At 37.7% G+C, this 23,762-nt stretch overlaps 1 protein-coding gene across 1 annotated transcript in view; it reads left to right on the top strand.

Annotated features, from left to right (window-relative positions):
* Positions 1–23,762, top strand: part of LOC102232522 (stAR-related lipid transfer protein 13-like) — a 66,703-nt gene that overhangs the window by 4,588 nt on the left and 38,353 nt on the right. The window contains exons 3-5 of the mRNA XM_014475722.2: positions 2,922–3,065; positions 4,276–4,422; positions 10,947–10,980. Coding sequence (XP_014331208.1) covers positions 2,922–3,065; positions 4,276–4,422; positions 10,947–10,980 — 325 coding nt within the window. The remainder of the gene's footprint in view (positions 1–2,921; positions 3,066–4,275; positions 4,423–10,946; positions 10,981–23,762) is intronic.

The following is a 23,762-nucleotide window of genomic DNA, read 5'->3' as shown; positions in this document are numbered from 1 at the left end:
GGCTGAAATGCAAAGTAAAAGAGAGCAGATGTTGCATTATTTTAAAGGACCACTAGATTCTTGAGCTATGTATATATTTCAAGGTAGATTTTTGTGTTTTTTTTGACAAAGTAGTCATGATTTATCTGGAGGAACATCAGAAAATCCCAGCTCAGGTGAGATACTAAGTGCACATGTAAACTATTAATTGTGCTTTCAAAAAACCTGTTCTTTATGTTCTTGTCCTGTTCGTTAGTGCTTGGAAGACAGTATCAAGCACCCCTGTTTGCAGTACAATAAAGTCAGATAAGAACAAAATTACATTTTTTGAATGTTTGTCAGAGTTGATTGGAAAATGGATGGAGCGAAATACATGGCAAAGTCCAGATCTAAATCTCATTGGGAATTTGGAGTAAGATTTGAAAATCAATTTCAAGGATGAAATTCAACCACCTGATATTTGACTAAGTTTGCAAAAAACAATTGGCAAAATTTTTGTCTGTTCATGTGCAAAAAGACAAACCCATGGAACTTTCAGCCTTAATTAGAGAGAAAGCTCACTCTGAAAAGCATTCTCTTGGGAAGGGATTTCACACTTTTATTCCTTATTTGCAAAGGTATTTGAAAGCCATGTATCCGTTTTCTTTCACTTTACAAATATACACAAATAAACTTAATGATTTAACACATTATGTTCCAGTGAAATACACCAAAGTTTAGAGTTGTAAGGGAACAAAATATACCAAAAATTTTAATAATATGAACAAAATTATAAATCAACACAGTCTTCTGAGATAGGAAAATGTTTAAAAAACCCCCAACAAATCAGTTATTTTAAAAGACATTCAGTAACAAAAATATCTGCTTTGGCTTGCCTTAATTTGAATAAGCACAGAAACACATATTTGATTTTAGTATTTGCGTAAAACTTTAGTATCATTTCTGAAACAAGCTGAGAATGCAGTTGTCACCGTCAGCCATGTGAGGGCACTATATGCACAAGGTTCCCAGTCTGCCACTTAATGTCTTCCTTTACAGTTGAACTCACGTATGAATAAAACAAACACATATCTTTCACATATTCTCCCTGTCCCACTCATACATTGCTGTGTTCACATGCTGCTTTGTATTGCGGGGTATTGCCAATGTAATTTATTCCTTCAAGCAGCCAGGTAGCCCATGCCCTTTTCGCATGACCGCTTGCTACGTTGGGATACCTCCATGGTGATCTCTGGCACTCTCAGTGGGTGGCACAGACTAGGCACTGAGCCCAGAGCTCACACACTTAGCTCCTCATTTCCATCTCAAAGCCCCTATGTTGGGGTTCCACAATGTGTCCAACTTGTGCTGATAAAGTTATAGTCTCTTCGCTTTTGGTCATCCCCTGATGATAACATTGCATCTGTCTCATGGAATGACTCACACCAGCTCAGTTCCCATGGCAGTGAGCCTTTGCGCTACTCCCAGGGCCAAATATAGAGGAAAGGGAACGGAGAAATGAATTGAGGGGAGAGTCTCACTTGAGCGTCCAAGCCCCTTCTGGTATTTGTCTCATTCTGAGGGGAAGTGTCTGCATTCCCAAACAGCACCTTGAGGGGATGTCACTAAAAAGATATTTTGTGAGTGCCTTCCAGATTCTGCTTGACTGCAGGCCAGAAAACAGGGCATCTGTTTCTTGCATTTCTGTTTGTCTGACACCAGGGGTTAATTAGCAATCCGGCTCACAAGATCCTCAGCTTCCTCTTCTTATATATTTTCAAGCATTTGGTTTAGAATCTTGAGCTTGATTTCCTCCCAGCAAGTACTATGCACATGTTCGTACTTTATATCTTTCAATTAAAGAATTAAAATAGATAAAATGATGTATCATCACTACAAATCAAAATAGTTCTCAGTATTTTTATTTTGTTTAATTTCCTTTAGGGATAGTTTGGTTTTCTTCTGGGGTGAATGAGAATTCTTTTTATTTGTAAATAGACTCAGAGGTTTGGAGAGATAAATATACTAATCCACTGATAAACATATTACGTTCCCTAGTCAGCACAGCGCTGGAAAGACACACACTGTAAAATGGGAAACTTTATTTTTTTCTCTTGGTGACCCGGAGTGATCTTTAAGACCCCAGAAGGTACCAGGGACCCAGACAGATTTAGATCATTCCTCAGGGATTCAGTGGAAGGAGGTACTTTCTCCCAGCACTCACTCGGTCAGCTGACCCTGCATGGTCATCAGGCTGAGTGGTGCCTGGTGTCTGGTCTGTTACTTCCTTGCAATTTAAAGATAATGCACTAAGTTCAGTATTCAAAACAATTTCTTATTGAAGAGGGTTTCCAGTTTGAGGAAATCAGTTTAATATCTTTCACGTAGGAAGTCATATTCCTAATGTACCTCTTTGTTAAAACAGTAGACTTTTACAGATGTTGACTTCACGCATTTATACTTTCGAGTAAATTATTCAGTAGTGGCATTCCTACTGGCAAATTCTCAGGGTTTTGTTTTTCATTACAGCAAGTATTTTTTCAAATGTCATTTAAGGGTGGATCTTACTCAATTAGCATATCATCCAAAAACTTATCCCCATATTTCAATCGAACAAGTTACTCATATTTTATAGCTTCAACATATGAATCTATAAAATACATTCATATGTTGAATCTATTTTATAGACTCGATATATAAAATAGATTCATATTTAATTAATCTAGGGTAGCCAAACAATCAAAAATAATAACTACCAATTTCTGTAATATAAAGGGTTATTGCTTTAAGATAAAGACTGTGTTGTAAATATGAACAAATACAGGATTTAATTATTTGCAAATAATGTCAGACAATTAGGAAAAATAAAACATCACCAAACTGTCTTATTTCCTATAGTGGTTGTCTAACTGTTGCAATGTTTGGCTGACCTCTCTCATCTGATCTTCTCTGATTACCCCCAGGAGTCTCCACAGGTCACGTCTCCATGGTCTGAGTCAATGAGCCAGATCATGAGTAAACTGGACCAGCTTAATCAAGACATAGAGGAAGCTCTGAGTGCAAGTTCATCACCCTCTGACACGCCTTGCATTGCGCGCAAGAAGCAGGTGAATGTCACACATTCTGGTATGACATTATATCTGCTGTCACTGCGTGCTTGAAGAGGTCGGCCATATATTTTAAAATCACATAGCCGATACGTTCTTTGTTTTGCCTATAAGGACGCAGAGAATTAACAGGATATACTGGGACACTTTTTATAAGAAATTTATCAGACCTCCATGGGTTAAATCAGAATTATGACTGCACCTTCGATGCGTTATGGTGTGCACAGTCACGGCTGATTCTGCACACATTGCTATGAAGCCCTTGCTGCATACTTTGTCATGGCTTTTAAACTTTCTTAAATCAATTTAGTTTGCTCTGCAGAGAAAAAATCCGGGCGGATTATCCAGACCTGCAAGCAGCTGGTGTTTGGAATTTCATGTCCATCACCATTTCTACAAGTGTTCCACATTATGTGGAGATTCCAATAAGACCTGTGAATTCAGTGAGCAGTCTCTTGCAGTCCCAGTAAATGAAGGGGTACAGTAGATTTCTCTCTTGTGGCATGTGTGACTTTTGCAGGATGATGGTACATTCTGTGACAAAACAACCTTCGGTTCAGCTTTAAATATCTGTCTCTGTCTGTTTTATGATGTGGACCCTCGGCACTCAGATGTGATATTTGATTCTAAAGCCTGATGACTGCAGCAAGAACAGACAGTTATTGTACTTCAATGATGCAACAGCAGGAATGAAACTGTGTTTCCAAAAAAAAAAAGACCCCAGTCTCATGGTGGCATGTTCCATGAAATATCTCCAGACTTAGTGTGCAGGAACAAAAGTGGCCTTTTGAGCTCCTTATTCGTGTCCTGCACAGAGGAGCTGTTGTGTAAGAAAGGAGTTTGTATGATTTGGTCTATTAGGAATGGTTCAGAGAGACTTGCATGCCTCCTAGGCATCTGCATAACCGTCCCAGTTATTCACTACGATCTGCTTCAACTAATGGCGGGCAACTGGCAAAGACAAGACGTATTTACTGGGATATTTGACAAGGTCATAGTCTCTGTTCTCTCAAAGGAAGATCTGCACATACAGCCTTCTTTGTGAAGCTCCGTCAAGCTGAACAGAGAGTGGAGACTTCTCTTCCCCAACCGCTGACCTCAGCCTGTTGTTTTTCTTTTCCCCTGGCCGCTGTTGTGTTCATCCTGTCCTCGTCTGTTCGGCCACACAGAGACAGAGCCAGTTTTGATTGTTGTTGTGATGTTGTTGCAGTGGGGTGCTGCTTCAAAGTCCTCGACGAACCAAACCCAAAATGACACAGTTCTCCAAACAGCAGACAGAAGGGAATGTTGGAGCCAAGACACATCTTCTGCTTCATGCAGCTCCTCAACAGGGACAAAAGCAAGAAACAAGAAGATGGTAAGTTGCCCTAAAAATGGTTTCCGGCTTTAAGCTGACAGCTGTTTTTATAAGACTTATGGGACTTTAAGCTGTTGTTCTTTTTCAAGCAGCAATAAACAAGTCCTTTTTGAAGCTTAGCTCTGAATGTCGGCCTTTAGTATTCATGTCTGGTGCTACTACCTGGTAAGAATCAGCTAATCAAAGACTTGCCTATGTTTAGCTGAAATTGTTTCTCCAAAATAAATTAGGAAGGAAGGTGACAAATAACACATTCTCCAAAACCTCTTGAACAAGGTCCACTGTATAATCTCTTATTTGTTTAGCTACTGCCATGATGCTTTTGATGCATTTTTGGTTTCAACAGTGTGTATTGAGATTTAGAGTGGAATTTTTAGTGTTATGTGATGCAACAATTCAGTACATTTCTTTTGCCATGAAGTGCCCCCAAGTGGTTACATAATTGTTAGATGGATTAATCAAAAAGTATGTACTGTTAATTCAAGCAAAAAGCATTCAGAGGGGAATAAATCTTCATTAGTGCAGACAGACTGTCTGCATGACCTAGCATTACATGAAGTTATATAGTCATTGCTGCAATTTTGAAATTGGATTGATTCTGTATGAGTTCCACATCTTAGTATTTTACATAACAGCTAAGGGTAACTATTGCCCTGTCTGTTGCAACAGACAGGGCAAAAGTCCTGTCACATGCATAGGAAAGCAATGCTGGAGCCACGTTTAACCGAGGCATGGATGTCAAGTCTCAAAGGCGGTGCCACTGCACCGTTAGATGCATCCCTACTTCAATGCACCAGTGTCAAATGGCTGAATTACCTCCTAAGCATGCAATCAGAGTCCTGGATGTAATTACTTTATTAAGATGTGTTCAAGTAGCAATAAATCTAAAAGTTGCATTATCCTGGCTTGAGAAAATTAGCGTTTGTGACCACCTGACTCTGGTATCGAATCGACATACACAAGGGGTCTTAAAATAATGCTCTCGAGGGCCAGCTTCTTTCAACTTTAAGACGTGTCTGTGCTTCAACTCACCGGACTTAAGTACCTAATTATTTTTATCCTGCAGTGAAGTTCTGTATTGCTTCACTAAATGTTCGGTAGGCAGTTTAGCTATTTGATTCAGGTGTGTATGACCAAGGATGAAACACCAGCCTTCGAGAAGTGGTGTTTGAGATGCCTGTAAATCACTGAAATACAAGACAGATATGCAATAGTCTAAATAGGGTATTAGAATGATTTTTCAGTCAAGTTTTAGAAAGAATTAAGGGATGTACAGAATGAAATAATTCATAAAGGAAGATGAACTCATCGGCAGCACAACAGATATTTCAAAACTTTGTGCATAAAATGCTTTCTCTTGCAAGCCGCACTGAAAAATTAGGAGTTTGAGACCAGTAATTTTAATTATGTACCAGTATACGTTTGGTTCCGGTTCCACTTAACGATTAAAATAAAATAGCCATGACTCAGCATTGGTGAAGGTCCCAATTGCAGAGAGGAAACAGGTGGGTGAAAAATTGGTTTTTAGTAAATAATATTTACCAAATAAATCCTACAAAAACAGGGTCTACATTCTGGCATGAGTGATTGCATATCAGATTATGCATACACATGAAAATACAGCATACAAACACTAAGATGAATGAAAGAAACATTTTATGGGCTCCTGAATTTTTTTTTCTGAAACTTAACTTTTTAATGTAAATTATGCCTCATGCTAAATGGTTTCCCTTCCTGTTGGTGTGCTACTTCAATCTGGGGCCATAAATCTCTGCCCAATGTAGCAGTGGAGTGTAGGCAATTGAAAACGGTGAAATCAGTAAAAGAGACGACAGAGCTGCAATTAGGCTTGCAACAATCTATTAAATGCCAACATTTATGACAATTTTATTGCAGTTAAACTTTGAAAGTAAATTAAAATCACTTCTGTCTCACAAGAATTGGTAATAATCCACATATCTTTAATAATTGAAGTCTGCCAGATTTGTCTTGTAGAAACAGTACCCACAGAGAGAGCAGCTGCTACATCTTAGGCTCCAATCAAACCTAAAATGGTGAATAATAAACAATTCTGGACAATTTTTATTTGATCAGTATCTAAAATCGAGAGAGTATTTCTATCCAAACGTGCAGAGAAACTAAAAGCGGACGTCTGCACTTCCTTTATTTTATTATTTCTTTGAGATTGTTGGTTCTTATCAATATGCAAACTCTGCAAATCTCTCTAGTATTCTGCATTAATGATTAGGTTTAACTGTTGTGTTTCCAAACAACAATACAGTGCAATTTAATATTAACTAACAATATGAGCAGCAGAGAATGATAAACTAGGAGATAATTAAAGAAAATGCAAGGAATATTCAACCAGTGAGACATCTTTAGCTATCTCCCACTCAAGCTCAACTTTTAGTTCACAGTCAATTCCTTTGCTTTTGGGTGGTTTTTGTAGTAGATATCTACCAGTTTCTGCAACTGAAACTCGGGATGGAGGATGGATCTCCCTGGTTCCTGAATTTTTTTGACAGTGAAAGCACACCTATCTTATTTGACAAAACCAAATATGACAGGTGATTTTGTCCACTTATCATAGTAATCGAAACCCTAGTAATTGAAACTAGGGCTGTAACAAATCATCGAATGATTCAAGTACCTTGATTATTAAAATTTCCTAAGGCAAATTATCTGTCTCAAAGCTTTGTTAAATTATGTTTTACTATTTGACGAACTGTGTTCCAGCCAGGTGATTATTTGTATTGCGTAGCGCACTTAGTTTCACCTATGACTTGTTGACAATTGCTAATAAGGGTTACATATATGAGTATTTTGGCTGAGAACTAACTTTGATTATAATAAGGATAAGTACCTTTCGGTGCTGATACAATTTTAGTCATCCTGTTTTTGGTAAAAACAAAATAGCAATTAAATAATAATTTAAAAAAACAAACTTCTTGCTATCAAGAGTTTGCTTCCTGAGATTTTTTTTGTCTTGGCAGCAATGAATCGTACATAAGGGCCTCTCTAATCCATATGGAACATCTGGAGGCAGCCTATGATAATGTCAAGTCTGATGCAGTCTTGGAGTCTAAGAATGGTGGACATGCTCAGACTGGTAGAACTGACAGAATTGAAAGATGTCTTGTTGATCTACCTGTAAAAAATGTTTTGGAACATGTGGTTTTTTTGAAGTTTAAAATCTGAAATTCATCTCATTCCCTCCCTGAAGAACAACTTCATGATATGCAAAATGTTTTTGTGTTGATAAAGATTGTACATTGTTGAAAGAAGCTACAGTACATACTAAGGCTTGTTTCTTCCTCAAATTGGGACATGTAGAGGAGATGTAGAATGCCTTTCAAATAACAGGAAGAAAACCAAAATTTGTTCTTATAAACACAGGTCAGAAAATATCTTGACTGTATAAGACTCTCCTGACTCTACTGATGACTTAGTAACTTATTAAACTATTAATAACTCTTGAAGTTTTCCAAATTGTGTCAACTACCTCAAACATCAGTACAACATCTTATTGAGGTTAAGAGAAATTGTGAAGAGGAAGGAAAATGGTATCTGCCTTTTAAATGTGTGTAGCAAAAAAACATCTTAAGAGTGTGGCATGGATTTGCATTTAGAACCCTCTCCTCTAATACTTCTAAATGAAATCACTGCACAAGGCAAGTAATTTGCAAAAAGAATTTAGTTGTGTGTGTTTTACTCTTTAACTTGTTTTGTCACTTAAACTGGTGGAAACATGTTTATTTTAGAAAGACTGCATCTAAAATCAATGTTACATGTAGGGCAGGCAACTCTAAACTGAACAAATTAAAAGTGGAGTTTGCTTATGGAAAGTAAAGCTTAAAATTTAGTTTGTAAGCGCTACTTCAAGCAATATCTATGGCAATACCATGAAGAAAGTGTGACTTCTTAACTAGAACACTGTAACCTTAGTGTGATGTCAAGCCCAGTTCGGAGTTCCAACTTTCCAGGTAATTGAAATGCAGCATAATAATGTCATTAGGCAAAATTATGTAAATCTCTAAAATTTTATTTGAACAAAAACAGCTAATTTGAAGATACATGAAATTATCACAGCTACAGATTAAATTGCCTGTGTATTGCTTGGATGTACCAGAGAGTGAACAATTTTATCAATAAGCTGTAATAAATAGTATTAAAATTAAATGTTGCGGTCAAAGCCAGCACACACAATATATACAATACACACACACATACTGTAGTTTCCCTGTTGTTGCTGTTCAGCATAAACTATGATTCCACTAATAGTGGATGGAGACATATTCAGGTTAAGTATTCTTACATTTAGTTGCTGTTGACAGTCTGTCAGCTGGACTGACTGGTTCTGTATCCGCCTCTTTGGCTTGTCACTGTGTGGGGACCCCAGACATCATTCACCCGCACAAACCTGTCACACCACATAAACATCCTTGTTGATGCAGGCAAGGGGAGAGCTTTCCAGTTACATAAAAACCCCGAAATAGATCCTCTTCTCCTCAGTGAAGGATGTCACTTTTTCCGACCTGTAACCTTTGACATGTGTCATTCGTCTAGATACAGCTGCCCTGAATTGGGGGGACGTGTGTTTAATGCAGGTCAGATCTTGAGATATGCTGAGATATACTTTCTGCACAGAAAGAATCGGAGAGAAGACCATGCCAAATCCGTACCTCCTCTAGGGTGAAACATCTGGTTTTTGAGTTCTAATCTTCAGAGTTTATTTTTGAATCTGGGGCTGACGGAGGTCCATGGAGACTCCCTGGACAGAAACCTTTAAAAGTGCAAAGATAATAATCCTAGTTGTGTCCCAAGTGTTTAAATCTGTGATGAAATTCTGCCAAACTGGCAGATTGTACTATCAGTAAAGAGGGACATGTTGTGGCTATTCCTCTCAGTTTTCAAAGGTTGCTATTTACTACTCTGTGTGTTTAAACACATGTAATATTGGAAACATAGAAGTGTGAGTCAGACATTTATGACTTTGTTTTTCTGTCTCCCAAAAGTGGATTATTGAACCAACGGGGCTACTGAGTGGTTGAGGCAGCGCAAAGTTCACCTATGTTCATAAATTTAGCTGTTTGGCTCATTTTGTTTTATTTATTTATTTTTGCTAAAATGTAAAAGCATTGCAGGATGCTCATCCAACCAAACAATTTAATACTGCCAACATTTTTGTTTTCATGCAAGCATTGGTGATTACATCTCTCACTGCCAATGCAAAATCATTTAACTTAGAAGATTTTGTCCAAATTAAAGTGAAAAAAAAAATCACCTTGGTAAATTCAAATTGATTCCCAATCGTCTGCTATGATGAGGCCTGTGCAGTATTGCAGCCGACCATCCTGGGAGGAAAATGGTCCAAGCGAGCAGCATGCGGGTAAATCAGAACATTATGCCACAGAGAAGAAACATTCTGGAACTCTTCCTCAGAAAAAAGCTAAAAAATAAAACTGTTGTTGTTTTTCTGGGTTCCAATGCCTTTTTAATTAACTACAAATTTAACCATAATCACATCTTGTTTTAATTTTTTTTAAAGTTACTAGAAAAATTCTGTCTTTATTTTGAAAAAGAGCTAGTTTACATGAATACCGTTTTTTTTCTTTTTTATGTAACGTGACAAATTCATTTCAATGACACCATCTCAAGAAAATAGCGATCAATATACACAGTAAATACTGTTGGATGAAGAACTACTATATGGAAATTTGTTGATATATATGGATTATATATAGTTTATTTCAAGTGCGAGTTTTGGGTTCTAAGTTTTAATTTCAAAAAATGGATTAGAGTACATGATATTTAATATCATGGCTACAGAAGACAGATTTGGAAACAGTACACAAAAAGCAGATTAGTAAACAATAAATATTTGAGTTAAAATGAGTTAGTCTTTTGTCGGTTTTCTATACCTGCCTAGTACTTGCAGGATTTTTAGAGACATGCTGCCTATCTAGTGGTCAATGAGTGAGATTAGAGCACATCCTGGACAGGTCATCAGTCCATCACAGAGCGACACAGAGATAAACAGTGCAGACAAGCATGCACACATAGAATCTCACCTAAATGCTATTTTCTTCTGGTTTTGTAAGTCACCTGCAGTACAATAAAGTATAGAATTGCAGATAAGAACCTCATACTGCTGTGACCCACAGCATGATTTTACCATCTAACCATTTTATATTTTCTTTTATGGAAGAGGTCATCAAAGATTGCTCAACCTTATAATCCATCTAAACCAATGTTTGGACTAAAACTTCTATTACAACAACATGAACTAAACACAAGCTAGACCTCAAACTTTGATTTAGTTTCTGAAATATTATCTATTTCACTATATCACTGCAAGCTGAGCTGCTAAATAATGCTACCTCTGCGTTATTTAGCTGCTGCTGTGGAAAAGCTGTATTGATTTTGTCATCACAGCACTGATTGCAGCCGTGCTGAAGAATGCAGGTACACATCTGCTCCTCAGCAACAATTACTCATAATTTGCTTCTGTTTCTGCCTTGCAGATGTTTCATAAGATGACCAAAGCAGCTGGTGCAGGTAAGATGTTTTTTATTCTCTTCCAGACATTTTGGTAAGCGATGCTCATGTTGCTTTATAAAATGTTATTGCTACTGCTGCTGCCTGAGCGTAGAGAAAACTAGAGTTGACCTCTAAACCTTAATGTTTTTGTGGATTTTATTTTCCACAAATGTAGGCTTTAGGGACAGCTGAAAGACTAAATATCTACGTAGTACCTTTTCATGCTTTGAGTCTGAGACTGATTGGCAGGGTGATTGTTGGGATAGCAGACTGTGACCTTGGACAGCTGGTGGAGAAAATTTAATTATCAAGGGATTGGATAAATGGATGTAAGACAAAGTTGCTTTTTAAATAGATGGCTGGCTAGTTTAACAGGAAACCGCAGACATCTGCTCATTTGCATTTGCACATTAATTCTGAATGGCTGTTAAGGTACAAACGATTAACTCAAGGCAGAACTGAACAGAAAAAGAAGCTTCAAATCAATGATGGCTGTGTTGATTCGACTGTGTTGGTATCTGTCTCTATTCACTGTGACTGAATCATTAATCAAAGATAAGCCTGTTATCTAACGCACTAAACCTCGGCATTTAGAAACTGTGAACAACTGAAAATCATTGAAATCTAACAGTGTCTTGCAAAAGCACATCCATTAAACTTTTTCAGATTCCAATACATCATATTCACAAATTCTATTGTAATGTGTTTTATTGTGATTTTTCATGATCAGACAACCAAGGCAAGACAGTGCATGGCTGTGAAGGGACTCTCTAAGAATGTTATTCATCAATGTTATTCAGATGTTGCAAAAAATGTACTTAGGGCTATCACAGTAAAGGGGACTCAATACCAAGTTACACCACACTATTCAGATTTTTGCTTCTAAAAATATGTTATTCATACTTTTTCTAGTTTGCAGTTATATACAATTTTGTGTCTACCACCTAACACCCGTAATATGCTTTCATAGCTGTAGTTGTCATGAAGAAATATGAAAACGTTCAAGGTGTATGAATATTTTGGCAAGGTGAAGCGTATGACAGGGTCAGATCATTTTAGGAATCCCTAATCTTTGTGTCGTACTGTAAATTAAAAGCTTAACAGATTATAAAAATCTCCCTGCATCTTAATCCCACAATAAGCCCTGGCCTGCCTGCTGGCATTGCTCAAGCTCCAAACAATGTTGGTAAGATTGATGGTCACAGGTGTCTGCTCTCTCCCTCCCATCCCAGCCTGGTGGAATGTCCAAATGCACATTCTTTTATTTTTAACGCCTTTCATATGGTCCTCGCTCACAGGGATGCAGTTAAAATTAGGCACTGAGCCAGATCATTGTTTCTGTTTTGCTGAGGGGAAATATTTGGCCTGCTGTGATGTGGCCCTTGAGGGGCAGCTGCAGGAGTTGGGTGGATGCCATTTTGGACTCAGGTTGCGATCTCACATGACCTCAGTTGTGCACGATGCTATCACACAAATGGAGTAAACAGGACAAAAAGAAATAAATCGATACAACATTTATTGAGCAGTTAACTAACGTGAGGTCTGCTGCTGAATTATGAGATCTATGCCGAGACTTTCTGCCAAGAGATTTTTTTTGGGGGGGAGAGAAGAGTGAAACTGAGATGTTTATCGACATACTTGTATAATTCTGTTCTGATTATTTAAAACAAGATCACAGACCGTGTCACTGTCAGTTTCATTTACTTTGAGAGTAAATAGATTCTACATGTGGTCTTAACCTTAACCGAATGATAGAATGACTTGGAGATGGATAACGCTATAAAAAAAGGGCAAAGCTGGCAGAGAGTCAAACATATTAGGTGTGATTTTTTTTTTTTCTGGCTGGATTTTACGACTGAGCTGTCGAAACCTCTTTTAAGACATGATTATGGGACAGCCAGATGGTTCTCACTATCGACCATAATAACACTGTCCATCCTGTTAAGTTGATATTGTCCAGGAGGGAGAAAAAAACCCCACATTCCTGAAGATGAATTTCAAAACAGCAAAACAGCTGCACAAGAAGTATTGCTGCTATTGTTGAGGTTCCTAAATGTTCAGTTTTAGCTGCAAGCAATGGATTTCTTTGTTCTAAATGCTCTCTGCATCACCATTTTTGACCATCTTGATCAGTGCTTTGGTCTAATTCTTTAAAATGTTAACGTACTGTCTTGCTAAGCTATTCATACAGTTTTTATTGCATTACGTAACTTTTCAACCACAAATTTAATGTATTTCATTTGGATTTTGTTTGACTGACCAATAAAAAGCAGTAAAAAAAAATTTACAAAAAGAAAAAAAAAGTAAAAGTGGTGTACAAACATTTCAGTCACCTAATCGGTTCATTCTATATTATACTTTTTGTGTCTGTAATTTAATTTCAATGTAAATACAACTTTTCTGTACTTGAAAGGACTATAATCTGGAATGGCAGTAAAAAGTCGTTCTAAAATCCATTATAGGTGATATCCATTTAAAAATGAGTTAATGAATTGTACAAAAACATAAAACATGGACTAACATGTTTTAGCAAAAAAAAAAAGTGCTTTTAACCTACTGCAGCTAATGTTTTCTTCCTGAAAAAAAAACAAACAAAAAAAACATAAGGACTCAGAAAAGATGTGCATGCAAGTATGGAAAAATACCCAAACCTCAATTTAAAGGGTTTATTTTCTGAAGACATTACTTAACATCAATGTTAACCGATTGTCTTTAACTTTTCAGCACATGAGCAGCCGAAGGTTCCTCATTTACTCTCACACTGTGAAATTTATCTAAGGAAATCTATTCCCTACAGCCACTTTAATTTCAGCGCAAAAATTAATGGCTTCCTCTGGTGATAGGAGGCAATTATGTTCATCCATGAAAACCGGCGTCTTGACATTAATCTTAGAATTAATGAAACTTCAGAGGCAACCTAAAGCTTGGATTGCTTAGAGAGATACAGCATAGATTTAGAATACAGAATCAAACATTCACATGTTAGTTGATAATAAGTTAGACTTAAATTTGACTAACTTGATATTTTACAATGATTTCTTCATAGATGACGTGTATTTTGCAAGCATGCTGGCACATTTCAGACATTAATTTAGACCACCAAAATGAATGTGACAGTGTCCAAAGAGAAGCAGCTGTGCAGAACTGAACAAATTCAAATTTGCATAAATACATGTGCTTTGTTATGATAAACATCACCATCCCACAGCAAGTCAGTGGGGAAATAAGACACGTGCAGCTTAACCAGCACTCTGTGGCCCAGAACTGTCAGGAAGAGGCTTCCCTCTTGGCCTCTGCGGTCTCAACCAGCCTCTGCGCATTTCCCCAGATCTTCCCTCTGAATAAATATGCTAATCTACTCTCAATGTGGAAATCTCAAGCTGCTGATTAAAAGTAAAACAAAGAGGATACTCTGTGAATCCCTTGGAGACTTCTGTCTGTTTGTGAGGAAAGGAACGCAAAGCCTCGTGTTGTTCGGACATAGTGTACCAGTATATGGCTCCAACGGAAAAGCTGTAGAAAACATGGAAAGAGGATGTTTTAGCTTGGTGGTAGTGTGAAATGTCAGCCAGTTATTATTGATTACCAAGAACAACTTTTGTGCTTTTCTCAAATTGTATTTTAAGACTGTGTTCTGTCTAATAAGCATGTTTAGCTTCTAAACATTCTAGCAGAAGGGAAAATCAGTGGATGGAAAAATGAATCTTGGATATAAATATTCTTCCTCAACAGCATGTTTGCTGCGTGTTTTCTTCTCAGTTTGAAAAAACAGCAAATGTTTTGTTGAAGTAAGATACATCTCTTAATAATTAGGCTGCTTTGTTCGTGGTTATGATGCTAGAAGCTGGACTGTTGCTGGATCAATGGGCTAAACAAACGTTTAGAAGAAATGGCCTTTTGATGATATTTGCTGTAATGTTTTCGCACGTTGTTGAATTCTCTTCTTGTGGGTTCGAAAAGGAAATGATAAAACAAATCCTAATTATTTTTGGTAACTAAAGCAGCATTGTAACTAAAACAATTTGACATTTTACAAGATTGTTTGAGTTATGTTCTGTAGTGACATTTTCCTCTATGAGAGCTGCTCTCCCTGTGGCTTGACTACTCTGCTGTGCCCTTTGTCTACACTATCAATCTCTGTTCCAGTTAAGAAAGAAAGCACCAGTGGGTATTACATAATGTCTGTATCTTAGCAATGTCATCCGTTCTGTATTTTGCCTCTTGTGTGCTTCTCAGCTGTCCTTAAAGTTCAGGGCTTCAGTCTTGCTAAGGGTCACTGATGGCGGAGGCCCACTGTGACCTCCCACAGCTGCAATCTCTTTCTGTCTCTCTAGAGTCCTGTAAGAGACTTTAATATATACATCCCCAATGCTCCACCACAGTACACTGAGAGCAGAGGACATGGTCTGAAATTTCATAATAAATCAAAAACAACACAAAGAAATGTATAACTGTGAAGTGTCTGAAAAGGTCAAATCTAAAAAATATATGGCACATAATTGTATTCTGCAGTGAATACTTTAGAGGACCATTTTGGACTTCAATTATGAAAGCAAATCTGTTTTTTCCACTTCTACCAGATTTGTGCATGATTTTTCTGTCAATTTTTCTTTGCAAAATAGTTTAACCCCATTTTGATTTGTTGAAAATGATCAAAGAACATAAACTCTTATGTTCTCAATTGGATTATGGTCTGTATTTTGACTAGGGTGTTTTAACACATTAATTATTTCTATCCAAACCATTCTATTATAAATTTGAGGAACTCAGAGTTGATAGCAAGATGGTTGATGCTAAACACAAGGCAGTCCTGGAAGAAAATTTCTAAAAAATGGGCAGAATTTTGTGATAGAAGATATTGTGACCAGATACTTAAATTATTATTGTGTGAACATGGAAAACGAATATGTATAACATTTCTCATCTTCGGTTTGAGCATAAGTTAATCATGGACGTTTTAAGTTTTTGATGTGTCAAATGTCTTTTGAATGTTGGCATTTTTGTTTCTATATAATAATTATTATTATAATTAATAATAATAACTATTATGATTATTATTGTCTTTATTTATTTTGCACATTTGACCCCAATTGTTTTGACAATTGAGCAAAACTGGATTAAACAGAAGTTGTAATAGAGCACATCAGTTTACCATCACATTTTAAAAATGGCAGACCAGGGGTGCTGTGGTGGCGCAGGGGCAAAGCACGACCCACGTATTGAGGCCTCGGTCCTCGTGGTGGTGGTCACAGGTTTGATTCCCGGCCTGGCGACATCTGCCGCATGTCTTCCCCCTGTCTCGTTACCCTGTTTCCTGTTGAAATGCTTTCAAGTAAAGGCCACTAGAGCCCCCCCCCCCCAAAAAAGGCAGACCATTTTTGTCCACATAATACGAAGACTGAACCTGGGAATTGTGGAACTCCTTGATTTAAGGCTGCAGGGAAAATTAATTTTCATTGAATTGTGCCAATATATGTTCTTCCCATTTAACTGCTGAAGATCAGGTGCCAGGTCCTCTAAATTTATCATTTCTGCATGCAGCTCAGAATACAAAGCTCGTGCGCTGCCATGATGAGCGCATGAAAAATTCCACACATGGAAAGATGGAAAATGACTTGTGGTTTCCTGAGTGCAGAGGCCAGCTTGGCGGTTTGACAGGGAAAGCAAAAAGACGGGGGGGGGGAAAGATGCCTGGTTGTATTTCTGGACTTCTCTTTTTATATACAATGATTTGTCAAGGTTGGGAAAACATTAGAGAACTATAAGGATAACCTGCTCTGAAATCTTTTAACATTTTCATCTCAATTATTGTGGCCATGTCTTATAATAATTTCTTCCAGGCTCCTATGCTGAATGTGGTCATCATGTTCAACAATTTCCATCTTCTGCTGGTATGAATTATTGCTGAGTATAAATCATCTGTCCATTATAGTTTGTGTTACTGCATGATGCTGCTTAATTCTACTAATTTTATGTTTTCCAATTAAAGGAAACTGATTTAAATTTCTGATTCCTAATTACTCCATTCTGCCAATTGGAAATGAAGCAGCCAGTAAATTCTTTATGGAGCAGCTTTTCTAAAAAGACTAAGTTTTGCATGTGTGTGCATGTGTTTATGCATGTGTGTGTCTGGTGAGGAATTTAAGCCTGGGATTTGTAAACTAAGTGGAAGGAGACTTGGGCAGTTGTGTGAGGATGCAGTCCAGTTTAACAGGGAACATGTGTGTGAGTGTGTGGGACTATTATGTGAGAAGTGACACAAACTCTAAGAGGTTGGTCCAGCACTCAACTGCCACATAAAAGGAAATACAGAAGCAAGATTTGGGAAGTAATGAGCCAGGAAGGGACATGCAGCTCCAGGGCTTCCAACACTTGACAACAAACAGTCCACAGGGCAGCTTAATTAATCATTATTTTTGCAACTACTCCTTTCCAATTGTGTTCAGGCTTGGAGCTTGTATTTATTTACTTGACCAAAAGTGAAAAATCTGCTAAGACAAAAACCCAATACAAAGTAACAGAGCACATAGCTGAAATGAAAACATTCGGATTCATGAACTTAGGCATCAATGCATGACACAATGGCCACCAAAAGACAAAGTGGCAATAGCAAACTTTTCAGCTCCAATTCCTCCGCTTAGAGAATGAATGAACCAGGAACTGGCAGAAGAATTTGAAACCGAGGTGTGCAATGAGAGGAATATACCGTACTTTAATTCAATCTTGTCCACAAATCAACATTGTCTGTGATCACATGCTTCCACCTTTTCTGGATGAAACACAGTTGCTAGTCTAGTCATTTTGACACTATGCTTAATGAATTTTCATCACCTGTAGTGATGCTTTTTTTTTTAAACAACCAGCAACTGTTATGCTGACATTTCCTTGTGTTACTGCAAATCTTTGGAAAGTCAAGAAACCTTTGGAGAGGGCACTTCCCTTGTCACAAAGCTGCCACAAGTAGCTGAGGGCTCCTACGTCTGTCCTGTCTCCAGCTGGAGGCAGGTCAGTCCCATCTGGGTCCAAACTGCAAATAATTCACACATGTGCGAAGCCACCATTGGCTGATCTACCTAGAATCAGACAGGCAATTAAAAACAACGTTGTTTAATCAATCAATCAATCAATCAAATTTTATTTGTATAGCACATTTCAGCAGCAAGGCATTTCAAAGTGCTTTACATCATAACAAACACAGAATCACAATGCAATATAGAATCAATCATTAAGTCAAGTTACATCAATAAATTTGTAATTGATTACATTTCAAATACAATTCTAAACAGGTGGGTTTTCAGTTGAGATTTAAAAGAAGTCAGTGTTTCAGCTGTTTTACAGTTTTCTGGAAGTTTGTTCCAAATTCGTGGTGCATAGATGCTGAAGGCTGCTTCTCCTCGTTTGGTTCTGGTTCTGGGGATGCAGAGCAGACCAGAACCGGAAGACCTGAGAGGTCTGGAAGGTTGATACAACAACAGCAGATCTTTAATGTATTGTGGTGCTAAGCCGTTCAGTGATTTATAAACTAACAACAGTATTTTAAAGTCTATTCTTTGAGCTACAGGGAGCCAGTGGAGGGACTTTAAAACTGGTGTTATGTGATCTATCTTCCTGGTTTTAGTGAGAACGCGAGCAGCAGCATTCTGGATCAGCTGCAGCTGTTTGATTAATTTGTTGGACAGACCTGTGAAGACGCTGTTGCAATAATCAATACGACTGAAGATGAACGCATGGATGAGTTTCTCTAGATCTGGCTGAGACATTAGTCCTTTAATCCTGGAAATGTTCTTCAGGTGATAGAAGGCCGACTTTGTGACTGTCTTTATGTGGCTCTGGAGGTTCAGAGAAATATCTAAGCTTAAATAAACCACTGTATTTTTTTCTTGTCTGTTTTTGGTCTAATTACATTGGCGATGTTGATAGTAATCAAAAAGCAATCTGAAATAATTGTTCTTTTAAATTACTTTTCTGCATTAAAAAAAATAACGGAAAGACAGACTGATTTATTTTAACATACTTTTGAGATTTTTCAATCTCAATATTCAAAGATACATGGAATTAGCCTTTATTTTTTTTAGACCAGGACACACAAGTAAAACTAAAATCCTACAAGAAATGTACATTTTGTGCTTTTCTGTCAGTGTTTCTAAAAATATAAGTGAACAACTCTTTTTCACATTCAGTGCTTTTATTTATAGGTGAAAGATGTTTAGCAATGTTATTGAGTTCTTTATATTCCACTGTTAAGAACTTTGTCATTGTTTTCCGTGCAAGGTTCTATATAAAAACTGTTTACTTCTTCAGAGTTGACTTCTTCTATCTTTCAGTGGCCTCATGGGTTTTCCACAGAAACTGTAGGGGTTCCAGATGTTGCAGGGAGGCAGAAAGTCTAATCCAAATCTGTCCCACCTACCCCAGGCCTCTCTGTCCTCAGGTTGACAGAGCGCATGGAACAGCTCACACCAAGGTCTGTCCTTCTGCAGTGAAGCAAGGCCACAAGTGACTATGTGACTGGAGCTTTACATAGCTGTGCGCATCCACCTGCACTCAGATAACAAGAAAAAAAAACAGAGCGTGCTGTTTAAAGACGTTCTGTCCTGGGTCAGTGTACCGATGCTGCTTTCTTGTGGTTTCAGATGTGATTAAACAATCTGGCTCGATAATCAAAGCATGGTGGCAAGAAGAATCAGAGCAGTCTTCCTGTATCCTTTAGGCTTATCTGTGTCTCAGTTTCAAAACAGGACTTATGCTGAAGGAATGAGGTTGCATATAAAATAGATTAGTTGGTTGTTGTAAGCTGACTAGCTGACTAAACACAATCTGTCATACAATGATCATATCGCTTCTCTCCACCTTTTCATGTCAAAATGTCCTTGCCAAAATTACCAACCATGATGTGCTCATTATACAAAATATAAACAGTGTGTATGAAAAGCACCATATGTAAGACATATAATCAGTGGACATTGGTGGGCATGTTACGTATTTTGCACAATGTGCTTTGCTACTGCAAGCTCACATGACCACAACTCAGATATTGCAGCAAATACCCAGCAACAGCATCATACCATGTTGTTTTGATGCTTAACTCACTTCAGGATGCTTGACACTGTTGCAGCCATCACTTATATTCAGATTAATTAGACTAATTAATATTTGACAATTTGGAACCGTTAATAGAGCAGTTATTAATATATAATAAACTAAAAAAAGACAGTGACCTAGTGAAAAGTAAAATATCTGGTTCTGCCGCAGCAAAATATTCCTATTCAGAATACTCTGGGGATCTCCAGTTTGTTTCAAAATATGAAAATGTTTCCTTTTCTTTATTCTTGTATACCCAACAATGAGTATGCTCTAGGGAAGTGGGTGAATTATTACAACTCTACAGTCACCAAAGAGATAAACAGAACAGAAAAATAGAAATTGTCAATTAGATGGACTTAAAAAGATTACAGAATAGTACCTATTGGCTACAAGTTTAGTCATGTCACGCTCTGTAAGAAGTTACACTGCTTTCTAACCAAAAAGACAAACAGTCCTAGTGTTCATCCTTGCACACTGGTGTCTTGGCAGGCTGTTCCCGATGAGAGCATGTGCAGCTGCATGGCGTAAACTACTGTCTGCTATCAATCTCCCACAACTCTGCAAATTTCTACTCTTGGAACTTTATCAAATCTCTAGGTATTTGTCTCTCAACTTACAAAAGTGTCTGAGGTGGCACCAAGAAGAAAAATATCTGTTAGTTTGTAGAAATATCTATAAAATTAATTTATACAGCCTTTTGTATACACAATAGTTTTCATAGATAAAATAGACTAACTTTACCAGAATAAGAAGTACTAAAAATGACCTCTACCACATAAAACACTGAAGAGACTCATCCAAGGAAAGTAACAGAACCTAAAGTATTCATCCAAAATCTGCTCATAATGTTAACTTTTCTATTTATTTTCTTTTTTATAAAGCGTATAATGTACAATACATTGTTTATCAACTTTATGAGCCGATTTTCTCTCAAAATATTAATAAATGATTTGTGAAAGACAAAAGATAGCATTTGCCATTTCATTTTAGTCCTTTAGAGGAACATTTGTGTAACATAGAAGGGAAATTCCACTGGATAGAAAACTGTAAGTACATGCTGTAGGTTTAATTTCATGCAGCTGGTTTTTGTTGTTGTTGTTGTTTTGTTTATGCTCTTGGTCAGACACTTAACTTTATTTTCTCTCTGGGAAGAATGCTAAGAAAACATAAACACCAACTTCCTGTTTGGACTTGATTCTTATTGGCTTGTCATCCCTCAGAATATCATTAAATGTTATTTATTCAGTTATCCTGCCATCGCTATGCATTGTTGATTGCTATGGAGCTTAAATAAACCGTGATGTATGCTGTGCATCCTTAGGAGTTAATTCACTGTGGAAAAGGAGAACTAAAGCTGAATTTGATTAATAGTATTATATTTTACATCTGTGAGAATAACAAAAAACGAAACGCTGAGGGAATTGTAGCTCTGTGATTAAATTCTTGTTGCTCTAATAGAAACCAGGTGCAGAACAGTGGTTGAAATGTTTTCCCATGCATTTTTTGTGAGCTATGCAGCCTTAACAGATTTAGAACTGACAGCATTACATGCTTTGTCATTCAATTAAACAATGGCCACATAAATGCTTGTCATGCCAGTTTTGGATTTTCAAGCTGCGTTATGCAAATGTTAATGCCATAAACTTTAAACCCTTTACAACCTTGTCATGTTTTTTTGTTTGTTTGCTTTTTCTATTTACTTTATTGTCAAAGAAGTCATATCAGAAATTTCAGCTCTCGTAAAGAATCTGCACTTCATACTCAGAATTTTGAAGAATTGGATTGTACAGACCTGATCTCCGTTTTGAATATGAATGATTCTATAAAGTACAGTCTGTACTAAAAGAAGAAACCGTGACGTTATAATTGACGTCCCACTAACAAAACAGAATTAGTGGCGGCTTTAATGCATTGAGACCAAAGTCAACTCCTCCTTTCCCAACCGCACAACCTAAAGCCAGATATATACCACATGTGTGGCTCCTCTGGAAAAACGAAGTCCATTTGGGAATATATGGTCAGGAAATTTATAGCACATGCGTACGATGAGCCCTCGGGGACTGGGATAGAGGTGGAAGAGAGATCTCCCCGGCTCCCAGCTCCCCCGATCCTTGTTTCCATTAGGCTGGGAAATGCAGTCTCCCAGACTTTTCAAGGGGGCCTGGTGTAAGACCTCCTGGCCAACAGCATGACCCATTCATGGAGGAGAAATCGGTTTCCTCACATCTGGGATTTTCCCCTAGCAGCCACAGGATAAGCATTCCACATCAGTCATCAGACATGAATGGAGGCAACACACATTTAGAAACTCTGCAAAGCAGATAAGTTGTTCACAAGTAAATATCAGTTTATCTGTATGTGTTAATCAAAGCTGTGAGAGGGGGTAGAGACGAGAAAGAGCAGATGAAAAATCATCAAAAGAATGTCCAGTTTTTCAGGAAAACGAGTGCTTTCTGGAGGCCAACTGGCCAAAACAAACAAAGGGTGAGTCAGTGGAGAAAAAAACTTTCCCAAGCTAACTGATGTTTCCTTCCCTTGCATCTGCTGTTATTTCCACTGCCAACGACTAGGCTGAGAGATTGTTTGGTTAATATGATCTTCAGCCTGATAAGGATCATCTTTATTCTGCAAGATATTTAGGCGTACATGAGGAGCAGCACAGTGACAGGACCTTTGGTGATTCATATTGGAGGTCAGAACCTCACTGCTGTGTTTTCTTCTGTCACTTTTGCACATTGGTTTGACAGAAATTGTGTTTTCCTGTCAGTCTGTGTTTCCATTCCCACCTTTATTGAGGCTCTCTTTGCAGCCTGACATTGTGTCCAACTTTATTATCCTGTTTTCAGCCCATATCATTCCAAAGGATATCCAATGTTAATTAAACTTGATGATAGATATTTAATGTAATGATTAGTTAAGTGCCTCAGAAGGGAAAAACATTCTCACTTCTGTAGTTAGAAAATTTATTGCTGACATACAGTGTTCTGACTTGTGTCTGGTGTGACCATTTTCCGAAATGGTGCTTGACTTACCCTTCAGCTGTAATTGTGCGATGTGTGTTTGCGTGTGTGTGTGTGATCCTACTGGTTCATGGCATTGTTACTGTGCCACTGGCTATCTTGTGACCATCTGAGACATAATCACTTGGATCCAGCTAAACAGGAATCACTCTGAGAATAGTTTAGTTCTTCTACTGTGATTGAGCATTTTTAAAGGTTTGCTTCATGGGAAAAACATGCAGTCTATTTTTTAAGATTATCCAGCTATCTATTATCTTCTGCTAGGCATAGATCAGGTAGCAGAACCAAAAAAAAAACCATGATGTCTATGATGTGATTCCTGGGGATCCCAATATGTTTCTTTCTTAGATGGTATATACTGTAGGTCTGCCTTGACATATCCTTCCAGCAGGACATAACCACAAAACCTCCAAGAGAAGGTACCCATGAGGTGTCTTGATCATATGCTCAAACCATGACTTTAGGCTTGGAGCTGACTAGGTATAAGGCCAGGAGCTGACCTACATCCTGGCCGAATCATACTCAACTATGAACCAGTCCCTGAACCAGGTCTGCAAAGACCTGGCAATCCTTCACTTGTTGAAGGATGCCCAGTCCTTCTACAAGCCTAGGACTGGGAATCCCTTGTGCCACCCCATAGTCCTACAACATACTCTACAAAATACCTCAGTGACACGGTAACAAACTATCTCCAGA

Source organism: Xiphophorus maculatus, chromosome 18, assembly GCF_002775205.1.
Source record: "Xiphophorus maculatus strain JP 163 A chromosome 18, X_maculatus-5.0-male, whole genome shotgun sequence".
Classification (NCBI taxonomy): Eukaryota; Metazoa; Chordata; class Actinopteri; order Cyprinodontiformes; family Poeciliidae; genus Xiphophorus; species Xiphophorus maculatus.
Note: the sequence above shows the minus strand (reverse complement) of the source record. Positions and strands in the feature narration are given on the sequence as shown.